The sequence below is a fragment of the Aquarana catesbeiana genome, linkage group LG08, assembly GCF_042186555.1.
Source record: "Aquarana catesbeiana isolate 2022-GZ linkage group LG08, ASM4218655v1, whole genome shotgun sequence".
Lineage (NCBI taxonomy): Eukaryota > Metazoa > Chordata > Amphibia > Anura > Ranidae > Aquarana > Aquarana catesbeiana.
In genome coordinates, this window is record NC_133331.1 from 286,483,246 (window position 1) to 286,505,712 (window position 22,467).

Below are 22,467 nucleotides of genomic sequence, written 5' to 3' on the forward strand. Positions count from 1 at the left end.
GTGCATATTTGTAGCACTGATCACTATATTAGTGTCACTGATCCCCAAAAAAGTGTCATTTAGTGTCCAATTTGTCTGCTGCAATATTGCAGTCCCACTATAAGTCGCTGATTACCACCATTACTATTAAAGAAAAACAAAAAATTCCATAGATATATATATCCCATGGTTTTTGAACCCTAGAACTTTTGTGCAAACCAATAAATATACGCTTATTGGGATTTTTTTTACCAAAAATATGTAGCAGAATACATTTTGCAAGAAAAGGACAATTCCATAGCTCAACTCACCAACCAGTCTGCTGACCAACCAAATTTACCTGTCTAACCGTATGTTAAAAGCAGGGGTTTAGTTAGCACACATTTGCAAACGCATGTGAAAGCTGCAAGGCCTCGTCAAGGCACCCTGTATTACTTGCAGTCCTAACACTAAATTTATAAGTGTCTCCACAGTGGAAGCACATGCATTGAATGGATAGGTGTGAGACAGGTGAGCCTGGAGGCCGCCCTAGCCCCCTTAAAGGGACAGGACACACACTGGACACCTAGCAATAGCAGCAAAGGCGTCCAGTGTGTCCCCGACCCAAAAATACAAACGGTAACAAGACACTGGCCACCGCCCACACCCATAACTGGCCTTCACAGTAAGGAGCACATGGAGGGCATATACATACAAGAAAAGGACAATTCCATAGCTCAACTCACCAACCAGTCTGCTGACCAACCAAATTTACCTGTCTAACCGTATGTTAAAAGCAGGGGTTTAGTTAGCACACTTTTTTACTTTTTTAGCACACTAAATTTAGTGTTAGGACTGCAAGTAATACAGGGTGCCTTGACGAGGCCTTGCAGCTTTCACATGCGTTTGCAAATGTGTGCTAACTAAACCCCTGCTTTTAACATACGGTTAGACAGGTAAATTTGGTTGGTCAGCAGACTGGTTGGTGAGTTGAGCTATGGAATTGTCCTTTTCTTGTATGTATATGCCCTCCATGTGCTCCTTACTGTGAAGGACAGTTATGGGTGTGGGCGGTGGCCAGTGTCTTCTTAGCAGAATACATTTTGGCCTAAATTAATGCAGAAATTAAATTTTTTAACATTTTTTATTTGATGTGTTTTATAGCAGAAAGTAAAAAACATTGTTTTTTTTGCTAAATTGTCAGTATTGTTTTTGTTTATAGCTCAAAAATAAAAACCGCAGAGTTGATCAAATACCACCAAAAGAAAGCTCTATTTGTGGGAAAAAGGACATCAATTTTATTTGGGTACAGCATCGCACGACCGCCCAATTGTCAGTCAAAGTAACGCAGTGCCGTATCGTAAAAAATGTCTGTGAAGGGGGTAAACCTTCCAGAGCTGAAGCGGGATATACAGCCGTGGCCAAAAGTTTTGAGAATGACACAAATAATAATTTTCACAAAGTCTGCTGCTTAATAAGTGTCAAAGGCTTTATTGACAATTACATTAGGTTTATATAAAGAGTCAATATTTGCAGTGTTGACCCTTTATTTTCCAAGACCTCTGCAATTTTCCCCGGCATGCTGTCAATCAACTTCTGGGTCACATCCTGACTGATGGCAGCCCATTCTTCCATAATCAATGCTTGGAGTTTGTCAGAATTTGTGTTTTTTTTTGTTCACCCGCCTCTTGAGGATTGACCAGAAGTTCTCAATGGGATTAAGGTCTGGAGAGTTTCCTGGCCATGGACCTAAAATTTGGAAGTTTTGTTCTCAAGCCACTTAGTTATCACTTTTGCCTTATGGCAAGATGCTTCATCATGCTGGAAAAGGCATTGTTCCCCACCAAACTGTTCTTGGATGGTTGGGAGAAGTTGCCCTCGGAGGATGTTTTTGTACCATTCTTTATTCATAGCTGTGTTCTTAGGCAAAATTGTGAATGATCCCCTCCCTTGGCTGAGAAGAAAACCCCACACATGAATGGTCTCAGGATGCTTTACTGTTGGGATGACACAGGACTGATGGTAGCCCTCATCTTTTCTTCTCTGGACAAGGTTTTTTCCAGATGCCCCAAACAATCGGAAAGGGGATTGATCTGAGAAAATAACTTTACCCCAGTCTTCAGCTGTCCAATCCCTGTACCTTTTGCAGAATATCAGTCTGTCCCTGATGTTTCTCCTGGAGAGAAGTGGCTTCTTTGCTGTCCTTCTTGACACCAGGCCATCCTCCAAATGTCTTCACCTCACTGTGCATGCAGATGTCCTCACACCTGCCTGCTGCCATTCCTGAGCAAGTTCTGCACTGGTGGTGCCCCGATCCCTCAGCTGAATCAACTGTAGGAGAAGGTCCTGGCGCTTGCTGGACTTTCTTGGGCGCCCTGAAGCCTTCTTCACAAATGCAGTGGAATTTTTTTTATGGGATTAAATTCATTTTTATGGCAAAAAGGGACTCTGCAATCAATTGCAAATCTTCCGATCGCTCTTCATAACATTCTGGAGTATATGCAAATTGTCATCATAAAAACTGAGGCAGCAGACTTTATGAAAATTAATATTTGTGTCATTATCAAAACTTCTGTACATTACTGTGTAAAGTTATAGGCAGTTGTGAAAAAATGCTGTAAATGAAAAATGCTTTAAAAAATAGAAGTGTTAATATTTTTATCAATTACCAAAATAGAAAGTAAATGAACAGAAAGCGAAATCCAAATCAAATCAAATCAATATTAGGTGTGACCTCCCTTTGCCTTCAAACCAGCATCAATTCCTCTAGGTACACTTGCATACAGCTTTTGTAGGAACTCAGCAGATAGGTTTTTCCAAACATCTTGGAGAACTAACCACAGATCTTCTGTGGATGTTGGCTGCCTCAAATCCTTCTGTCTCTTCATATAATCCCAGACAGAGACCATGATGTTGAGATCAGGGCTCTGTGGGGGCCAAACCATCACTTCCAGGACTCCTTGTTCTTCTCCCCAAAAATAGTTGTTATTGACATTGGCTGTATGTTTTGGGTTGTTGTCCTGCTGCAGAATATATTTGGGGTCAGAGCACCTGCTGCCATTTTTCTGCACTCCAGCTCCTATATTTTTGTGTATAATTGAGTCGCTCAGCCTTGTTTCCATGTCAGAGGTATGACTTTTTGGCTGCAATTTTTCCATGAAGACCATTTCTGGCCAGACTTCTCTGGACAGTTGATGAATATACCTGGGTTCTACTGGTTTTCACCAGTTCTGTGCTGATGGCACTGCTAGGCATCTTCCGATGTTGAAGGGAAGTAAGCATGATGTGTATTTCATCTGCTGCATTATGTTTATTTGGCCAACCAACTGCATCTACAGTCCTCAACGCTGCCTGATCAATGGTGTCTTCAATGATGAGAAATACAGGCAGTAACTTATCTATCATACCATCAGGGAGGAGATTGGCCCCAACTTTATTCTGTAGCAGGACAACAACCCCAAACATACAGCCAATGTCATTAGGAACTATCTTCAGTGTAAAGAAGGAGTCCTGAAAGTGATGGTTTGGCCCCCACAGAGCCCTGAACATCATGGAGTCTGCCTGGGATGACATGAAGAGACAGAAGGATTAAAGTGGAAGTCCATGCAAAAACTAAAATCCCTACATTTATACACAACACCGATCTAACACTAACCTCTCTATCTCTGTAAAGAAAAAACGAGTATACATACAGTACCTTTTTGGAAGCCAATCTGACCCGCTCCGACCGGATCCCACACTGAGCTGTTCAGCCGTGGCTTCCCTGTGGAGGCGGGTGCAGTGGAAACGGAAGACAACGGAAGCCCCATAGTAAGTCTATGGGTGACGTCACTTCTCATACATTTCACTGCGGTTGTTGGCTGTGTCTTCTGCAGAGCTTCTGTCACTGGAGATCGTGTCAGAGCGGGTCAGATCAGCTTCCAAAAAGGTATGTATACTCGTTTTTTCTTTACAGGGATAGAGAGGTTAGTGTTAGATCGGTTGTAGTGTGTGTAGATGTAGGGATTTTTGTTTTTGCATGGACTTCCACTTTTAGGCTCCATTCACACTAGCGCGTTTTTTGATGCAATTTGCATTTTGCAGAAATGCAGGGAAATTTTTAACATGGGTTCCTATGGAACATGTTCACATCAATGCCTTTTTGTACCTCAGCATTTTTGGAAAGGGTCAGGGACTTTTTTTTCATGCAAAATGCAGCGTTTTGCATGTAATAGAATTCAATGGACCAGCATCAAAAATGCAAGTGCACCGTTTTTGCAGTGTTTTTGGCGGGGTTTTTTTTTTTTTTTTTTAGACTGTATACAGTCTAAAATAAATGTAAAAAAAAAAGCAAAACGCGGCAAAAACGCCACAGAAACGCTGTAAAAACGCTACAAAAACGCTGCTCAAAAACGTGGCAAGCATCACAAAAAAAATCCAAAAACGCTCAAAAGCAATATGCATAGATGTGAATCGAGCCTTAGGCCTGCTTCACACCTATGCATTTTTAGTACATTTTCAGTTTTGCAGAAACACACTACAGTCCATTTACCTTTGTTTCCTATGGGTCACGTTCACATCTGTGCATTTTATGGGACGGGCCAGGGACTTTTTTCTGTTTTGTTGGTTCCAAGACTTCAATGGATCAAAAAAGTATTGAAAAACACAAAATGCACCTGGAATATGCAAACTGCAACCTGCATAGGTATGAATCAGACCTAAGGCTCCATTCACACTAGCGTGTTTTTTGATGCATTTTGCAGCAATGCATGGGAATTTTTTAACATGGGTTCCTATGGAACATGTTCACATCAATGCCTTTTTGTACCTCTGCGTTTTTGGCAAGCGTCAGGGACTTTTTTTCATGCAAAATGCAGCATTTTGCATGTAATAGAATTCAATGGACCAGCATCAAAAACGCAAGTGCAGCGTTTTTTGAAGCGTTTTAACAGCATTTTTGCTGTGTTTTTGACGCGTTTTGCATTTTTGGCGGGTTTTTTTAGACTGTACACAGCAAAACATGGCAAAAATGCCGCAAAAACGCTGTAAAAACGCTGCAAAAATGCTGCTAAAAAACGTGGCAGGCATCACAAAGAACACTGCAGAAATGCTCAAAAGCAACATGCATAGATGTGAATCGAGCCTTAGGCTTGATTCACATTTATGCATGTTGCTTTTGAGCATTTCTGCAGTGTTTTTTGTAGTGCTTGCTGTGTTTTTGAACAGCGTTTTTACAGCGTTTTTGCAGCGTTTTCCGTTTTTTGGGGTTTTTTTTACAGTTTTTTTTTAGATTGTATACAGTCTAAAAAAACGCAAAACGCAGCAAAAACGCTGTAAAAATGCTGCAAAAACACTGCACTTGCATTTTTGATGCTGGTCCATTGAATTCTATTACATGCAAAATGCTGCATTTTGCATGAAAAAAAGTCCCTGACGCTTTCCAAAAATGCAGAGGTATAAAAAGGCATTGATGTGAACATGTTCCATAGGAACCCATGTTAAAAAATTCCCATGCATTTCTGCAAAATGCATCAAAAAACGCATTAGTGTGAATGGAGCCTTCAGGTAGCCTACATCCACAGATCTGTGGTTAGTTCTTCAAGATGTTTGGAAGAACCTACCTGACGAGGTCCTTCAAAAACTGTGTGCACAAGCACTGTGGGGACCTTGAAGAATTGATGCTGGTTTGAGGTCAAAGGGTAGTCACACCAAATATTGATTTGATTTTGATTTTTCTTCTGTTCTCTCACTTTGCATTTGGTAAATTGATAAAAATAAACAATTAAGATATATATTTTTAAAAGCATTCTTACTTTACAGTATTTCTTTACACCTGCCTATAACATTTGCACAGCACAGTATTTCTAAATATCTCAGGAAACCTCATGAATAGGGATGAGCCGAACACCCCCCTGTTCGGTTCGCACCAGAACATGCGAACAGGAAAAAAGTTCGTTCGAACACACGAACACCGTTAAAGTCTATGGGACACGAACATGAATAATCAAAAGTGCTAATTTTAAAGGCTAATATGCAAGTTATTGTCATAAAAAGTGTTTGGGGACCTGGGTCCTGCCCCAGGGGACATGGATCAATGCAAAAAAAAGTTTTAAAAACGGCCGTTTTTTCAGGAGCAGTGATTTTAATAATGCTTAAAGTCAAACAATAAAAGTGTAATATCCCTTTAAATTTCGTACCTGGGGGTGTCTATAGTATGCCTGTAAAGGGGCGCATGTTTCCTGTGTTTAGAACAGTCTGACAGCAAAATGACATTTTGAAGGAAAAAACTCATTTAAAACTACCCGCGGCTTTTGCATTGCCGACAATACACATAGAAGTTCATTGATAAAAACGGCATGGGAATTCCCCAAAGGGGAACCCCGAACCAAAATTTTAAAAAAAAATGACGTGGGAGTCCCCCTAAATTCCATACCAGGCCCTTCAGGTCTGGTATGGATATTAAGGGGAACCCCGGCCAAAATTTAAAAAAAAAAATGACGTGGGGTTCCCCCTAAATTCCATACCAGACCCTTCAGGTCTGGTATAGATTTTAAGGGGAACCCCGCGCCAAAAAAAAAAAAAACTGCGTGGGGTCCCCCCAAAAATCCATACCAGACCCTTATCCGAGCACGCAACCTGGCAGGCCGCAGGAAAAGAGGGGGGACGAGAGTGCGCCCCCCCCCTCCTGAACCGTACCAGGCCACATGCCCTCAACATTGGGAGGGTGCTTTGGGGTAGCCCCCAAAACACCTTGTCCCCATGTTGATGAGGACAAGGGCCTCATCCCCACAACCTTGGCCAGTGGTTGTGGGGGTCTGCGGGCGGGGGGCTTATCGGAATCTGGAAGCCCCCTTTAACAAGGGGACCCCCAGATCCCGGCCCCCCCCTGTGTGAAATAGTAAGGGGGTACAAAAGTACCCCTACCATTTCACTAAAAAACTGTCAAAAATGTTAAAAATGACAAGAGACAGTTTTTGACAATTCCTTTATTTAAATACTTCTTCTTTCTTCTATCTTCCTTCATCTTCTGGTTCTTCTGGCTCTTCTGGTTCTTCCTCCGGCGTTTTCGTCCAGCATCTCCTCCGCGGCGTCTTCTATCTTCTTCTCCTTGGGCCGCTCCGCACCCATGGCATGGGGGGAGGCTCCCGCTCTTCTCTTCTTCTTCATCTTCTTCTCTTCTTCTCTTCTTCATTTTCTTCTCCGGGCCGCTCCGCATCCATGCTGGCATGAAGGGAGGCTCCGGCTGTGTGACGGCGCTCCTCGTCTGACAGTTCTTAAATAACGGGGGGCGGGGCCACCCGGTGACCCCGCCCCCCTCTGACGCACGGGACATGATGGGACTTCCCTGTGGCATTCCCCGTGACATCACAGGGAAGTCCCGTCAAGTCACCGTGCGTCAGAGGGGGGCGGGGTCACCGGGTGGCCCCGCCCCCCGTTATTTAAGAACTGTCAGACGAGGAGCGCCGTCACACAGCGGGAGCCTCCCGCCATGCTAGCATGTGTGAGGAGCGGCCCGGAGAAGAAAATGAAGAAGAGAAGAAAAGAAGAAGAGAAGAAGATGAAGAAGAAGAGAAGAGCGGGAGCCTCCCCCATGCCATGGGTGCGGAGCGGCCCGAGGAGAAGAAGATAGAAGACACCGCGGAGGAGATGCTGGACGAGAACGCCGGAGGAAGAACCAGAAGAGCCAGAAGAACCAGAAGAACCAGAAGATGAAGGAAGATAGAAGAAAGAAGAAGTATTTAAATAAAGGAATTGTCAAAAACTGTCTCTTGTCATTTTTAACATTTTTGACAGTTTTTTAGTGAAATGGTAGGGGTACTTTTGTACCCCCTTACCATTTCACACAGGGGGGGGGCGGGATCTGGGGGTCCCCTTGTTAAAGGGGGCTTCCAGATTCCGATAAGCCCCCCGCCCGCAGACCCCCACAACCACCGGCCAGGGTTGTGGGGATGAGGCCCTTGTCCTCATCAACATGGGGACAAGGTGTTTTGGGGGGCTACCCCAAAGCACCCTACCAATGTTGAGGGCATGTGGCCTGGTACGGTTCAGGAGGGGGGGGCACACTCTCGTCCCCCCCTCTTTTCCTGCGGCCTGCCAGGTTGCGTGCTCGGATAAGGGTCTGGTATGGATTTTTGGGGGGACCCCACACCGTATTTTTTTTTTTGGCGCGGGGTTCCCCTTAAAATCCATACCAGACCTGAAGGGTCTGGTATGGAATTTAGGGGGAACCCCACGTCATTTTTTTTTTTTAAATTTTGGCCGGGGTTCCCCTTAATATCCATACCAGACCTGAAGGGCCTGGTATGGAATTTAGGGGGACTCCCACGTCATTTTTTTTTTTTTAATTTTGGTTCGGGGTTCCCCTTTGGGGAATTCCCATGCCGTTTTTATCAATGAACTTCTATGTGTATTGTCGGCAATGCAATAGCCGCGGGTAGTTTTAAATGAGTTTTTTCCTTCAAAATGTCATTTTGCTGTCAGACTGTTCTAAACACAGGAAACATGCGCCCCTTTACAGGCATACTATAGACACCCCCCAGGTACGAAATTTAAAGGGATATTACACTTTTATTGTTTGACTTTAAGCATTATTAAAATCACTGCTCCTGAAAAAACGGCCGTTTTTAAAACTTTTTTTTGCATTGATCCATGTCCCCTGGGGCAGGACCTGGGTCCCCAAACACTTTTTATGACAATAACTTGCATATTAGCCTTTAAAATTAGCACTTTTGATTTCTCCCATAGACTTTTAAAGGGTGTTCCGCGGCATTCGAATTTGCCGCGAACACCCCAAATTGTTCGCTGTTCGGCGAACTTGCGAACAGCCAATGTTCGAGTCGAACATGAGTTCGACTCGAACTCGAAGCTCATCCCTACTCATGAACATAGGTTATGTATGCTTGTCACTGCTATAAGACAAGATGTTTTCTTTACTGTGTTTTTATATAAGTGACTACTCTTTGTTATTTAGTGAATTGTACATTCTTTCTCCCAAAAAATTCAATAAAATCAGAATAATTAAAAACTGGAACTGAAAATGTAAAATCTTTTGGATTTCAGTAATTTACATATCTTCACCACTGCCTTACCTGAGCTCTTGACATCCGTGTAATAATGAGGATAACATTCGCAGGTATTTGGGTTCCAATGCAAGGTATTTGAAAGAGAGCGCCTGGAGATTTTCACAAGTCATCAAGCAATAGCACAGCTGTTTAGACCAATTTTTTTTTCTCATCAAACCCTTTTTTTCATCTCTCAATTTTAAATGTGAAGAATAAGAGATGATTCTCCTGATGAAGTCCTTGTCCTGAGTCTCATACAGACATAAAATGTCTTCAATATAATAGGTTGCCGAGGTGTTTCCTGTATGTGAGTCTTTATAGAGACATTTTCCCATAAGCCATTCCTCCATTGCTTGTCTGGCTGGGAGGGAAATGTTGATGCCTGTGCTCTCAGAAAATATTTTAACTTCCTTTTCATTGAGCAGCCCGAACAAGAATCGCACAGCTAATGTTAAATGTGGGTGTTCTTTACACATTGCTGAGAGTGAATCTCCTTTACAGATCTCTGGAATGGAAGTTCCCTCTCCCAATCCAGTGGTCCCTTCTTCATTTCCAGAACCATCATCCAGCACATAATAGAGAGCAGCAAGGAACTCCTGTACACTCAGATGGATGAAGCTGTAGCAGGTTTGGGTGTCGATGTCCAGGCGAAAGAGGTTTTCATTCAGAAATACAGACTCAACCTCAGACAGAGAAAGTCCATGTCTATTTAGATCTTCCATCTCAAACAAAATTTTCTGGTTCAAAATTCCCTCCTTGGCCAGAGCACACAGTTTCTTTAGGCAGGTGTTTGCTGGCTGCTCCCTACAATGGTGCTTTATTAGACCCTTTAAATACAGGAGATATATAGAGGTGGCTGTTTTAGACTGCAATAAGCCCAAGTCTTGTTCTATTTGTGGTTTCAATACAGTGCACAAAATCCAACATACAATGGGGACAGCACACATTGTGTACAGAACATCATTGTCTTTTACAAGACTGAGAGCCTTGTCAGCATCAATTTTATTTTTAAAGAAGTTGTGAAAATATTCCCCACAATCTTCCTTTGTAAATCCCATGACTTCAACATCACGTGATTTATCAACAAATGAGTAAAGTTTCTCCAGGGCCAGTGGCCTTGTGGTGATGATCAGAGAAGACTGCTTCAGAATCTGTTTCCTAAACAATCTCTGGAGAAGTAATTCTTTATGTGTTTCTTCAAAAATGTCATGGCAAACCTCAGATTTCTTTTCCAGAGTCCACCTCAATTCATCAAAACCATCAACCATAAAGAGAAGTTTTCTGTGATTAGCAGGATCCTTCAGAATAGACACCAGGTCATCTGAACTCAGTTTGCAGGTTCTGGATAAGAGACCCACAAGGCTTATGGGTCCAGTGATGGTGTTGAGTTCTCTGCAGCTCAGATGAAACACAAAGTTAAACTTGTCTTGGTAAAGATTCCCTGAGGCCCAGTCCAGCATTATCTTCCTGGAGGTCATAGTTTTTCCAATCCCAGCAGGTCCTTGTAGCACCACAATCTTGGGGGTGAAACCATCTTTATCTGGATCAAACAGTGTCTCAATTGTCGTCTGGGAATATTTATCAGATTCTTTCTTCAAGTTCTGTAGATGTCTTTTGCCTGAATTTAATATTTCATGCATCTCTTCTTCCATGATCTGGGGTCCCTTTATTAGTTGTAAATTGGTGTATGTATTTTGTAAGCTAACAGTCTCCCCTCTACGAGCGTTATGTTCTTTAACCCGCTGAAAATCCTCCTTCATTGAGTCCATGTATTCCCTTTTACACTCTACATGACATGAGAGGAAGAAAAATCTTCTATCACTCAGATGGACATGAAATTACATTAAGAAAACATGTAAAAAATTGGTTAAACCAAACAGAGGCGTAACTTTAAGCTTGTGGGCCCCGATGCAAAAATTTACCTGGAGCCCCCCCTACAACCCGCTGGTTTCACCTCACGCAAAGATACTCCAAGTGGCTAAAGAGTTATTTCAGATCTTTATGTACATCTATTTGTTTACAATAAAATCATTATTAGCGGACACAAACACAATATAACTTACAAAATTCCTGCTAAATCTAAAAGATAAAATTGTATTGAGCTAATAAAAAAAGCTCTGTGAGTGAAGGAGGTCTTGAGACTCATTCACATGGGTGCTGTGGCTTGTACAGTAGGAACCTGAATTTTGTTATATTTTTCTGAAGCTGTGTGCAGGCAGCCTATATTATGCTATGGGGATGCAGCAACTCTACGAACACAGCCGCAGGTCCTGATTTGACAGATGTGTGGATGCATGTATATGGCCCCAGACACAGACAATGTGCATCCAAGATGAAGTAAACTCTATGTATTTAAGATCCTCTGACAGGCAGGGTATTTATGACAGAAGAGACTCTGTTGGTCTCTTCTGTCATAAATGCATCCTTCTGCCTGTGAGAAGAAAAAATGCTCATTCACACTGAACAAGTGAGAGAAACTGTGTGAATAAGCCATTACATTTTTTTCACAATGCCTTTTGGGGGGTTTTGGTGAAATATCAGGGGTCAAAAGACATGCCTGAAGTCTCGCTTTTGAGATAGAGAAAGAGACTAAGGAAAGATTCCCCAGTCACTTCCTCTGCAGCCTCGGCTGTACAGAATGTATGAACAGGAAGAGCTCTGCACAGTATTCCTGTTCATCCATAAACGGAAGCATAGAAAATGTAGGTTTTTATGCTTCAGTTATGAATGAACACCATGGGGTTGATTTACTGAAGGCAAATAGACTGTGCACTTTGCAAAGTGCAGTTGCCCTCTGCAAGTGCAGTTGCTCCAGAGTTTAGTAAAAGAAGTAAGGCTTCACTTTGCAAAGAGTACCCAATCATGTGCGAGGAAAATAAAAAAACAGCATTTTTGCCTGCACATGATTAGATGATGGAAGTCAGCAGAGCTTCTGCTCATTCACTAAGCTCTGGATCAGCTGCACTTTGCAAAGTGCTCAGTCTTTTTGCGTTTAGTAAATCAAGTCAACCCCAGTAAGTGATCAGTACCAATCACTCACTGTGTTCTTTCGGAAAAGGAAGGGGCTGGTAAATGACATATTAGCCAGCCCATTCCCCCTTTCTCCACCCTGAAGCACCCCCCTATGTGCCTGCAGCTGCTGGTTGGAGAGAAGAGAAGGGAAGCTGGCAGCTCTGAGGGGGGCACATGGGGAGAGGGGTGACAGGCAGCAAGGGGAAGAGAATGGAGCAGAGAGAGGGTGATTGGTTTGGCGGGGGAGGCATTTACAGGAATCAATCCCCTGTATGGTTCTCTATACAGTAGCTAAAAGCAGCGGGGGGAGAGGAGGAGAAGCAGGCTTTCAGCTGCTTCAGACTGGGCCATATGGGGGATCGGATCCTATAATTGCTTCCCTTGCAAAAACAAATGTGACAAGGAAGCTGCACAAGTCCCCTGAAACATGGGTGGGGCAGCCGTTGTGACCCCTGCAACCCCTGATTCTACACCATTGAACACAAATGAAGCATATTAGTTGGTTGATATATAAATAAACTGTGTACAGTTCAAATCAAGAATGGACTGTTATATATAATAAAAACAAAGAAATATTAAAAAAAAGAATTCACTGTCCCAACTAAAACCAGAGATGGCATTAAAATTCATATAACTTTATTACACATACTCATAAAAAATACATGATTAAAGCTAAAATTTGAGTCTTTAATATGAAAATGTGGTGTAGTAGAATAATCTTGGAAAAACTTTTTTTAAGTGGACATTTTACTGACCTGTTAATCTGTTGCTGGTCATGAGTGTCCCCAACTGAGCTGCAAAAAACACATTTTATAAGATTACGGTACAGATAAATGGCTGCATGTAGAAAAATGTCTTTGCTTAGGATCAGATCTCAGGTCTGGTAACCTCCCAGAAATTTTATGTACCTCAGTTTGTTCTTCAGGTTAATGGACCTTTTAATTTAATTTCAGAAAAGTTCTCTGCATCCTCCTCATACTGGTAATTATTAGTGAGTGTTTTTATGAAATTGTCGTTATAGACAGGGACTCACCTATTTCTGCTCTCCTTTTCTGGAGGTCATTTGCGGGTCCCAGCAGACTGATCAGGGTCAAGACTTTAACCACGACATCCAGAGCTCCCTCCTTTCCATATGTGTCTATCAGGAGATCCTTTGTGGTGATCCAATCTGCATTTTCCAGTTTTCCTTTGGGAATGGGAGGTTTATTTCCATAAGAGAAATCAGACAATTTATTCTTAAATCTCTTGAAGTCACTTTCTTCCAGGTCTTCCAGAGAATATATGATGAGATCTCCGGGGGTTTGCCAATTCATCAGTCCTGTAAAATGATATCCCAACACGAAAAAATTCAGGCCAACTTGAAGTCATGAAATTCACTAGCATAGTTCTATTCTGACTGTTAATTGTTCAATAAAGAACGTATGAAAGGGGGGAGTGGAAACACTACAGGTTTTGCAGATCCAAATAAATAAATATCAAGATATTAGATAATTAGGAAATTGGTCTGTACATTTTTAAGGAATTCTTCTCTCTCAGACAGACAGATAAAATTTGTCTGCAAGCTCAAAAATATAGCATGGTACCACTTGTATGTTGTTGTATTTTACCACTTCAGCCCCAGACCATTTGACTGGCAAAAGACCAGAGCACTTTTTGTGATTTGGCACTGCGTCGCTTTAACTGACAATTACGCAGCCATGCAACGTGGCTCCCAAACAAAATTAATGTCCTTTTTTTCCCACAAATAGAGCTTTCTTTTAGTGGTATTTAATTACCTCTGCGGTTTTTATTTTTTGCGCTATAAATAAAAAAAGAGCATAAATTTTGAAAAAAACGCATTATTTTTTACTTTTTGCTATAATAAATATCCCCAAAAAATATATAAAAAAACTTTTTTTTTCTTCAGTTTAGGTTGATACATATTCTTCTACATATTTTTGGTAAAAAAAATCACAATAAGCGTTTATTGATTGGTTTGCGCAAAAGTTATATGTCTACAAAATAGGGGATAGTTTTATGGCATTTTTATTAATAATTTTTTCTTTACTAGTAATGGCTGTGATTTTTATCATGACTGCGACATTATGGCGGACAGATCGGACACTTTTGGCGCTATTTTGGGACCATTCACGTTTATACAGCGATCAGTGCGATTAAAAATACATTGATTACTGTGTAAATGTGACTGGCAGTGAATGGGGTTAACCAGGAGGGAGTGCTGTCGGGATTAAAGCGGGAGTCCCGCAAAAAAAAATTTTTTAGATGTCAGCAGCTGCAAATACTGCAGCTGCTGACTTTTAAAATAAGGTCACTCCTCTGTCCCGGGGTCCAGCGATGTCGGCACCCGAGACCGAACCGTCCCTCGATCCTCGGGTGCTGCCGCCGCCATTCTCAGTGAGGGAATCAGGAAGTGAAGTGTTGCGGCTTCACTTCCCGATTCCCTACTGCGCATGCGTGAGTCGCGCTGCGCTTTCTCAATGGTCCCCGCTATCTCCTGGGACCTGTGTCTTTCCCAGGAGACAGCGGGGGAGTGCGGGAGGGGGCGTGACTCCAGTGGCGTAGCGTGGGTTGTCAGCACCCGGGGCAAGGCAAGTAATTTGCGCCCCCCCCTAACCTGCGGACTTTTATCACTCCCCGAGTCCCTTCAAATACAATAGTACTGACCTACCTGATTCCTATACTGACCACTACACACTACACTGACCACTACACTGACCACTACACTATACTGACCACTACACTACACTGACCACTATACTGTCCACTACACTGACCACTAAACTATACTGTCCAGTACACTAAGAACTACACTGACCACTATACTGTCCACTACACTGACCACTACACTATACTGTCCACTACACCAAGAACTACACTGACCACTATACTGTCCACTATACTGACCACTATACTGTCCACTATACTGACCACTACACTGAGAACTACACTGAGAACTACACTATACTATACTGACCACTATACTACACTGAGAACTACACTACAGTGACTATTAAACTGTCCACTACACTACACTGACCACTATACTACACTGACCACTACACTAACCACTATACTGTCCACTATACTGACCACTACACTATACTGTCCACTATACTGACCACTACACTACACAGACCACTATATTGTCCACTACACTACACTGACCACTATACTACACTGTCTACTACACTACACTGACCACTATACTGACCACTACACTATACAGACCACTATACTACACTGACCACTACACTGTCCACTATACTACACTGACCACTACATTATACTAACCACTACACTATACTAACCACATTCCTACGCTGTCCACTACACTACACTGACCACTACACTATACTGACTACAATACTACACTGACCACTACACTATACTGACCACTACACTATACAGACCACAATACTACACTGACCACTACACTACACTGACCACTACACTATGCAGACTACAATACTACACTACACTGTCCACTACACTACATTGACCACTACACTACACTGTCCACTACACTACACTGACCACTACACTATACACTATACTGACCACTACACTACACTGACCACTATACTACACTGACCACTACACTACACTGACCACTATACTGACCACTACACTATACAGACCACAATACTACACTGTCCACTACATTGACCACTACACTACACTGACCACTACACTACACTGTCCCCTACATTATACTGACCACTACACTACACTGTCCACTACACTATACAGACTACAATACTACACTGTCCACTACACTACACTGTCCACTACATTATACTGACCACAATACTACACTGTCCACTACACTATACTGACCACAATACTACACTGACCACTACACTACACTGTCCACTACACTGTACTGACCACTATACTACACTGTCCACTACACTGTACTGACCACAATACTACACTACACTGTACTGACCACTATACTACACTGTCCACTACACTGTACTGACCACTATACTAAACTGTCCACTACACTGTACTGACCACTATACTACACTGTCCACTACACTGTACTGACCACTATACTAAACTGTCCACTACACTGTACTGACCACTATACTACACTGTCCACTACACTACACTGTCCACTACAATATACTGACCACAATACTACACTGACCACTATACTACACTGTCCACTACACTACACTGTCCACTACACTGTACTGACCACTATACTACACTGTCCACTACACTACACTGTCCACTACACTACACTGACCACTACACTATACTGACCACTACACTGTCCACTACACTATACTGACCACAATACTACACTGTCCACTACACTACACTGACCACTACACTATACTGACCACTACACTGTCCCTACACTATACTGACCACAATACTACACTGTCCACTACACTACACTGTCCACTACACTGTCCACTACACTACACTGACCACTACACTACACTGACCACTACACTACACTGTCCACTACACTATACTGACCACTACACTACACTGTCCACTACACTATACTGACCACTACACTTTATTGACCACTACACTACACTGTCCACTACACTACACTGTACACTACACTATACTGACCACAATACTACACTGTCCACTACACTACACTGTCCACTACACTGTACTGACCACTATACTACACTGTCCACTACACTGTACTGACCACTATACTACACTGTCCACTACACTACACTGACCACTATACTACACTGTCCACTATACTACACTGACCACTACACTATACTGACCACTATACTACACTGACCACAATACTACACTGACCACAAAACTGCACTGTCCACTACAGTACACTGTACTGACCACTACACTGTCCGCTACACTACACTGTCCACTACACTGTACTGATCACAATACTACACTGTCCACTACACTACACTGTCCACTACACTACACTGTCCACTACACTACACTACACTGTCCACTACACTATACTGACCACTATACTACATTGTCCACTACACTACACTGTCCACTACACTGTACTGACTACTACACTATACTGACCACAATACTACACTGACCACTATACTACATTGTCCACTACACTACACTGTCCACTACACTAAACTGTCCACTACACTATACTGACCACTATACTACACTGTACACTATACTGTCCTGCCTAGTCTTCCTATACTGACACTACATATATGGCGCCTGTCTCTTCTCCTTCTCCCTCCCCCCGTGTTTATCTATTTCTCACCTTATTGTCTTGCATCGGTCTGGAGGAGGAGGATGAGAAGACAGCTGCCCCGGCGCTCACACTCTCCAGTGCTCGTCTCCCCTGTGCTCCGGCCACCATATTCATTTTTCCCGGCGCACTGTGATTGGGCGAATGGAGGTCATGTGCGGAGGCGGGACTTCAGGAGCAACTGTGATCGTGGATAGGCCAGCCCCATGCCGCACATGACCCCCATACGCCCAATCACAGGGCGCCAAACACTAGACATGGCGGCGGAGCGCGGGGGACACAGGAAAATAAATTAGGAGGAGGCAGCCAGTAGTGACACTACTGGCACAAAATTGTGCCCCCCTAAATGTCGCGCCCGGGGCCACGGCACCCCCTGCACCCCTCACGCTACGCCACTGCATGACTCCCATGGGAATCTATTCCCAGAAGTGGGTGCAGATATCTGTCTTAGACAGGTGTCTGCACCCCCCTCCCCCCTGAAAGGTGCCAACTGTGACACCGGAGGGGGGGAGGAATCCGATGAGCGGAAGTTCCACTTTTGGGTGGAACTCCGCTTTAAGTGTGTCCTAGGGATGTGTTCTAACTGTGGGGGATGGGTTATGTGTGACACGACACTGATCACCGCTTCCGATTACAGGGTGCTGTGATCAGTGTCACTAGGCAGAACGGGGAAATGCTTGTTTACATCAGCATTTCCCCATTCTTCTTCTCCGTGAGATGATCGCGGGTATCCCCATGGACATCGAGTCCGCGGGACCCGCGATCACACTCACGGGGCTCACGGCAGGCGTGCACGCGCCCACAAGTCGTGTATTAAAGGGCAAAATACAGGTACGTTAATATGCCTGTACGTGCCCTTCTGGTGACGTACATCGGCATGAGCCAGTCGGCAAGCGGTTAATAAGTGATTAAAAAGGTCTGCACTACCAAACCAGTGTTTCTAGACCTTTTTACCTTTAAGGAACCCCTGGCAAAAAGTTTGAGATCTCAAGGAACCCCTGAAATAATGTTCAGGTCTACAGCTCATGGAACATTGGTATGATCAGCGAGCTGTTGATAATAACAACAATTATTTTTAGGCATAGCATTAAATAAAATAATAAATATTAAAATGTACCTACAGTATTTAATGTTAAACTTGTGCTTTCTTTTTTTGTTGAGATGGTCCGTTCAAATTTAGATAAACAGTGTGTGTGTGTGTGGGGGGGGGGGAGCAGGGCAGGTTACAGGGGTTCAAGAGGGCACACTACATGAGGGGGAAGCAGGGGCACAATATGTGGGAGCAGAGCACATTACATGAGAGCAGAGTACATTACATGAGAGCAGAGTACATTATGTGGGAGCAGGCCACATTTTGTGGGAGCAGGCCACATTACATGAGGGTAGGGCACATTACATGGGAGCAGAGTACATTATGTGGGAGCAGGCCACATTTTGTGGGAGCGGGCCACATTACATGAGGGTAGGGCACATTACATGGGAGCAGGACACATTACATGGAGGCAGGGCACATTACGTGGGAGCAGGGCACATTACATGGAGGAAGGGCACATTACATGGTATCGGAGAACATCACACGAGAGCAGGGAACATCACACGGGAGCAGGGCATATTATGTGGGAGCAGGACACATTACATGGGAGCAGGGCACATTACGTGGGAGCAGGGCACATTACATGGGAGCAGGGCACATTATGTGGGACAAGGGATAGAGCACAGGGCACATTACATGGGACAGAGCACATTGCATGGGACAAGGAATATTGCATTGGACAGGACACTAGGGATGGGCTCAATGTTCGGGGCGAACGTATGTTCGATTCGAACATCAGCTGTTCGTTTGTTCATAGAATAAATGAACATATGGGGTGCTCGTGGCAAGTCGCAGTGCATTGATGGCTGCTGATTGGCCAAAGCATGCACCTGACCTGCATGCTTTCTCCAATCACAGCATGATGTGCTGTGACAGCCATGATTGGCCAAAGGCAGGGTGCTTTAGGTCAATCATGGCTCAGGTGCTAAGTCCACACCCCACACTATATAAGGCTGCTGCTTACACGACGACTGTATATAGTGAATGAATGGAGATTAGGCAGGTAGTTAGTGTAGTGTGCAGTCAGTGTAGTGAATATATATATATATATATATATATATATATATATATATTATACAGTTCAGAGTATATAGTGCAATTAGTGTAGTATATATATATAATACAGTTCAGAGTATATAGTGCAATCAGTGTAGTATATATAATACAGGTCAGAGTATATAGTGCAGTCCGTATAGTATATGTAGCGCTTACCCCCGAAGGAGCGGCTTAGAATTGGCTATATCCATAATTCACATTTACCACTCAACCCTCGCAGCCCATAGATTCAAAGTCACAGTCCTTATTGCTTTTTTTAACACTTTATTCATTAACACAAACTGGGATAGGAGAAGGACTTCCTCTGAAATGCTCTCTTTGTTGCATTGTCATCTTAACATGGTTCTTACAGGAAACATCAAAGAATAATTGCGGATGGTCAGACAAAACATTTCAAACGATCACTTTGATCAGGGAAGATGGAAGTAGATTTAATAGAGAATTAAATGATAAAGAGTGACTCTGAATAACTTCTTCATCTGGATGACTAAATAGGAACAATCCATTTCTCTGTGTGTGCATATAGCTTCACCGCTACCTCTTTGCCACTACTTCCCACTTGCATGGTACTTTCAGATTAAATTACAAGAGAGTCATTCTGATCACCTCCTTGATTGACTGATTGGAATCCCAGGGCGATGTTGAACATGTGCCACTCATAAACGATCGATCGCCCAGTTTCCTTCCGTTTTGCTGCCACTTCATCCAAAATGATTCCCGGTTTCTCTGTCTGTCTGTGGCCCGCTCCCCTCCCCGCAGGGGCGGCCTACGACATCCAAAACTACATGCTGCAGGATATCGCCTGTTCCTCCATGAGGACCAGACCTCCACGCATCTGGATAGGGCGAAGCTCCGTTGGCTCCCTGGAGGGGGGACCTCTCCCGTCCGGGAACCACTCCGGCTCTCACGGCAAACAGCAAGACAGGACCCCGGCTGATCATGTGACTCAGCTTTTAGATCAGAGTTCCGGGCCTTGTCCAAACAAATCAATGATTGGCCGGGACTCGAATACAAACACCTGCCACTCAAATATAGAAATTAACAAACAGGCCTGCTGCTACAGCACAAGCCTGTCTAAATTTACCTGACATAGAAAACTAACAATAAAGGTCACCTGTGTAAAAATAGGTGCCCACTACATATATATAATACAGTTGAGAGTATATAGTGAAGTCCATATTTTATATATAATACAGTTCAGAGTATATAGTGCAGTTAGTGTGGTATATATAATACAGTTCAGAGTATATAGTGCAGTCCGTATAGTATATATAATACAGTTTAGAGTATATAGTGCAGTCCGTATAGTATATATAATACAGTTCAGAGTATATAGTGCAGTTAGTGTGGTATATATAATACAGTTCAGAGAATATAGTGCAATCCGTATAGTATATATAATACAGTTCTGAGTATATAGTGTAGTCTGTATAGTATATATAATACAGTTCATTACCACACTGAAAAGGGGCCCACAGTCCCTGCCTGCAAAAGGCAGTTGCTAAGGCCTGGCTGAGCCAGTGTCAGACCTAACCATTCGGTGCTAGCTGTGCCTGGGAGCTTAAGCAAGTAGAGTGCTGGAGGCGCTGAGGAGTAATGGTCTGCAGTAAGAGTTGTGCTGGAGGAAGAGATATCTGTATATACTGGAGTGTATATAAGTTGTTCCAATTCTTTGTTCTAAAAGTCGTCCCAATTTATTGTTCTAAAATAAAAATTTTGACAAGGTGCTTTGGGGTGGGGGGCGCATAGCCTTCTCTGCCCCAAAGCACCCACCCCCCATCTTGAGAGAATGTGGTCTGGTATGTCCCCCCCTATCCTGACCTCCAGTCTGCATGCTCGGATAAGAGTCTGGTATGGATTTTTTTTTCAATTGTGGCGAGGAGCTTCTCTTAATATCCATACCAGATGGGAAGGGCCTGTTATGGACTAGGGGCGGTCCGAGAGCCATTTTTTCCCCTGGTTTTTAATCTACTGTATATTGGCGTGAGTCGGAAATACATTACAGCTGCGAGCAAGTTTGAATTAAATTTTTTCCATTAGAAATGTCATTATTGCTGTGGCACTATTCTACACATCGCAAAGAGATGAATGTAATGTTGATAAGTAGAACCAGCGGCTCTGGATGGACAGTTGGATAAATGGTTCTATATTTAGGATGTATCCGGTCTATAAACCAGAGGCTCTGGATGGACAGTTGGATACATTGCTCTATATTTAGGATGTATCCGGTCTATAAACCAGAGGCTCTGGATGGACAGTTGGATATATTGCTCTATATTTAGGATGTACCTGGTCTATAAACCAGAGGCTCTGGATGGACAGTTGGATAAACTGCTCTATAATAAGTGGCTTCCTAATATTGAGCTCCATCTGTACTATTCACCTGTGGCTCTGGGTTTTCTTTTAGCCAATTGGGCATAAAGGAATCATTTCACTGCTGTGCCCACTATTTTTTAATGAAGGGAAATAAGTTTTCTTTGGACCTGTGATGAATGTGAGGAACAGGGATTTCTTCTATTTAAGGAAGACTTTATTGTGCTTCGTAATGGTCCAATGAAAAGCTGTTGGATTGCTTTTGGGTCACCTCACCATTGGAGTGCATTGGACTGCCCATTTTTTTACTTAGCTCAGATGCAGGCCCCTTTAATTCATTTTCCCAGAACTCCCTGGGCTTTTGAACATGCCCAGTATAGATAACTGTTTCTGCTTCTCCCCCTCAGCAGGGAGACCACACCTGAGGAGGCAGAGATAGCTGAGCAAGTGATCTGCAGCCAGGTGAGAAGCTCTCCACTGTCAGAACCAGTGTGGAGGCAGCTGGGCCAGAGCCCAATAGCACACAGCTTCTCTGGAAGAACTACTGTGAGAAGTAACTCCCGATTGTTTAACCACATGCCGACCGGGCCATAGCCGAAAGACGGCTACAGCGTGGTCAGCTTATTTTGGGTGGGCGTCTATGGGACGTCCTCAGAGAATCACGCTCCCACGCGCCCCCTGGGGCATGCACCCCGAAACTTCCATGACCGCTGGGTCCGGGGGACCTGTCACATCACGGATCACGGTAAATGGCCGCTGATAGC

At 43.4% G+C, this 22,467-nt stretch overlaps 1 protein-coding gene across 4 annotated transcripts in view; it reads right to left on the reverse strand.

Moving 5' to 3' along the window:
• The window catches only part of LOC141106563 (NACHT, LRR and PYD domains-containing protein 3-like), a 92,366-nt gene that overhangs the window by 59,923 nt on the left and 9,976 nt on the right, over positions 1–22,467 (reverse strand). For 3 of the 4 annotated variants that reach the window (XM_073597433.1, XM_073597430.1, XM_073597429.1), the window contains exons 3-5: positions 13,045–13,329; positions 12,767–12,805; positions 9,027–10,785 (exon numbers count right to left, since the gene is read on the reverse strand). In XM_073597433.1, the coding sequence (XP_073453534.1) occupies positions 9,027–10,785; positions 12,767–12,805; positions 13,045–13,329 (2,083 nt within the window). The remainder of the gene's footprint in view (positions 1–9,026; positions 10,786–12,766; positions 12,806–13,044; positions 13,330–22,467) is intronic. The other variant, XM_073597431.1, reaches the window with a different exon arrangement.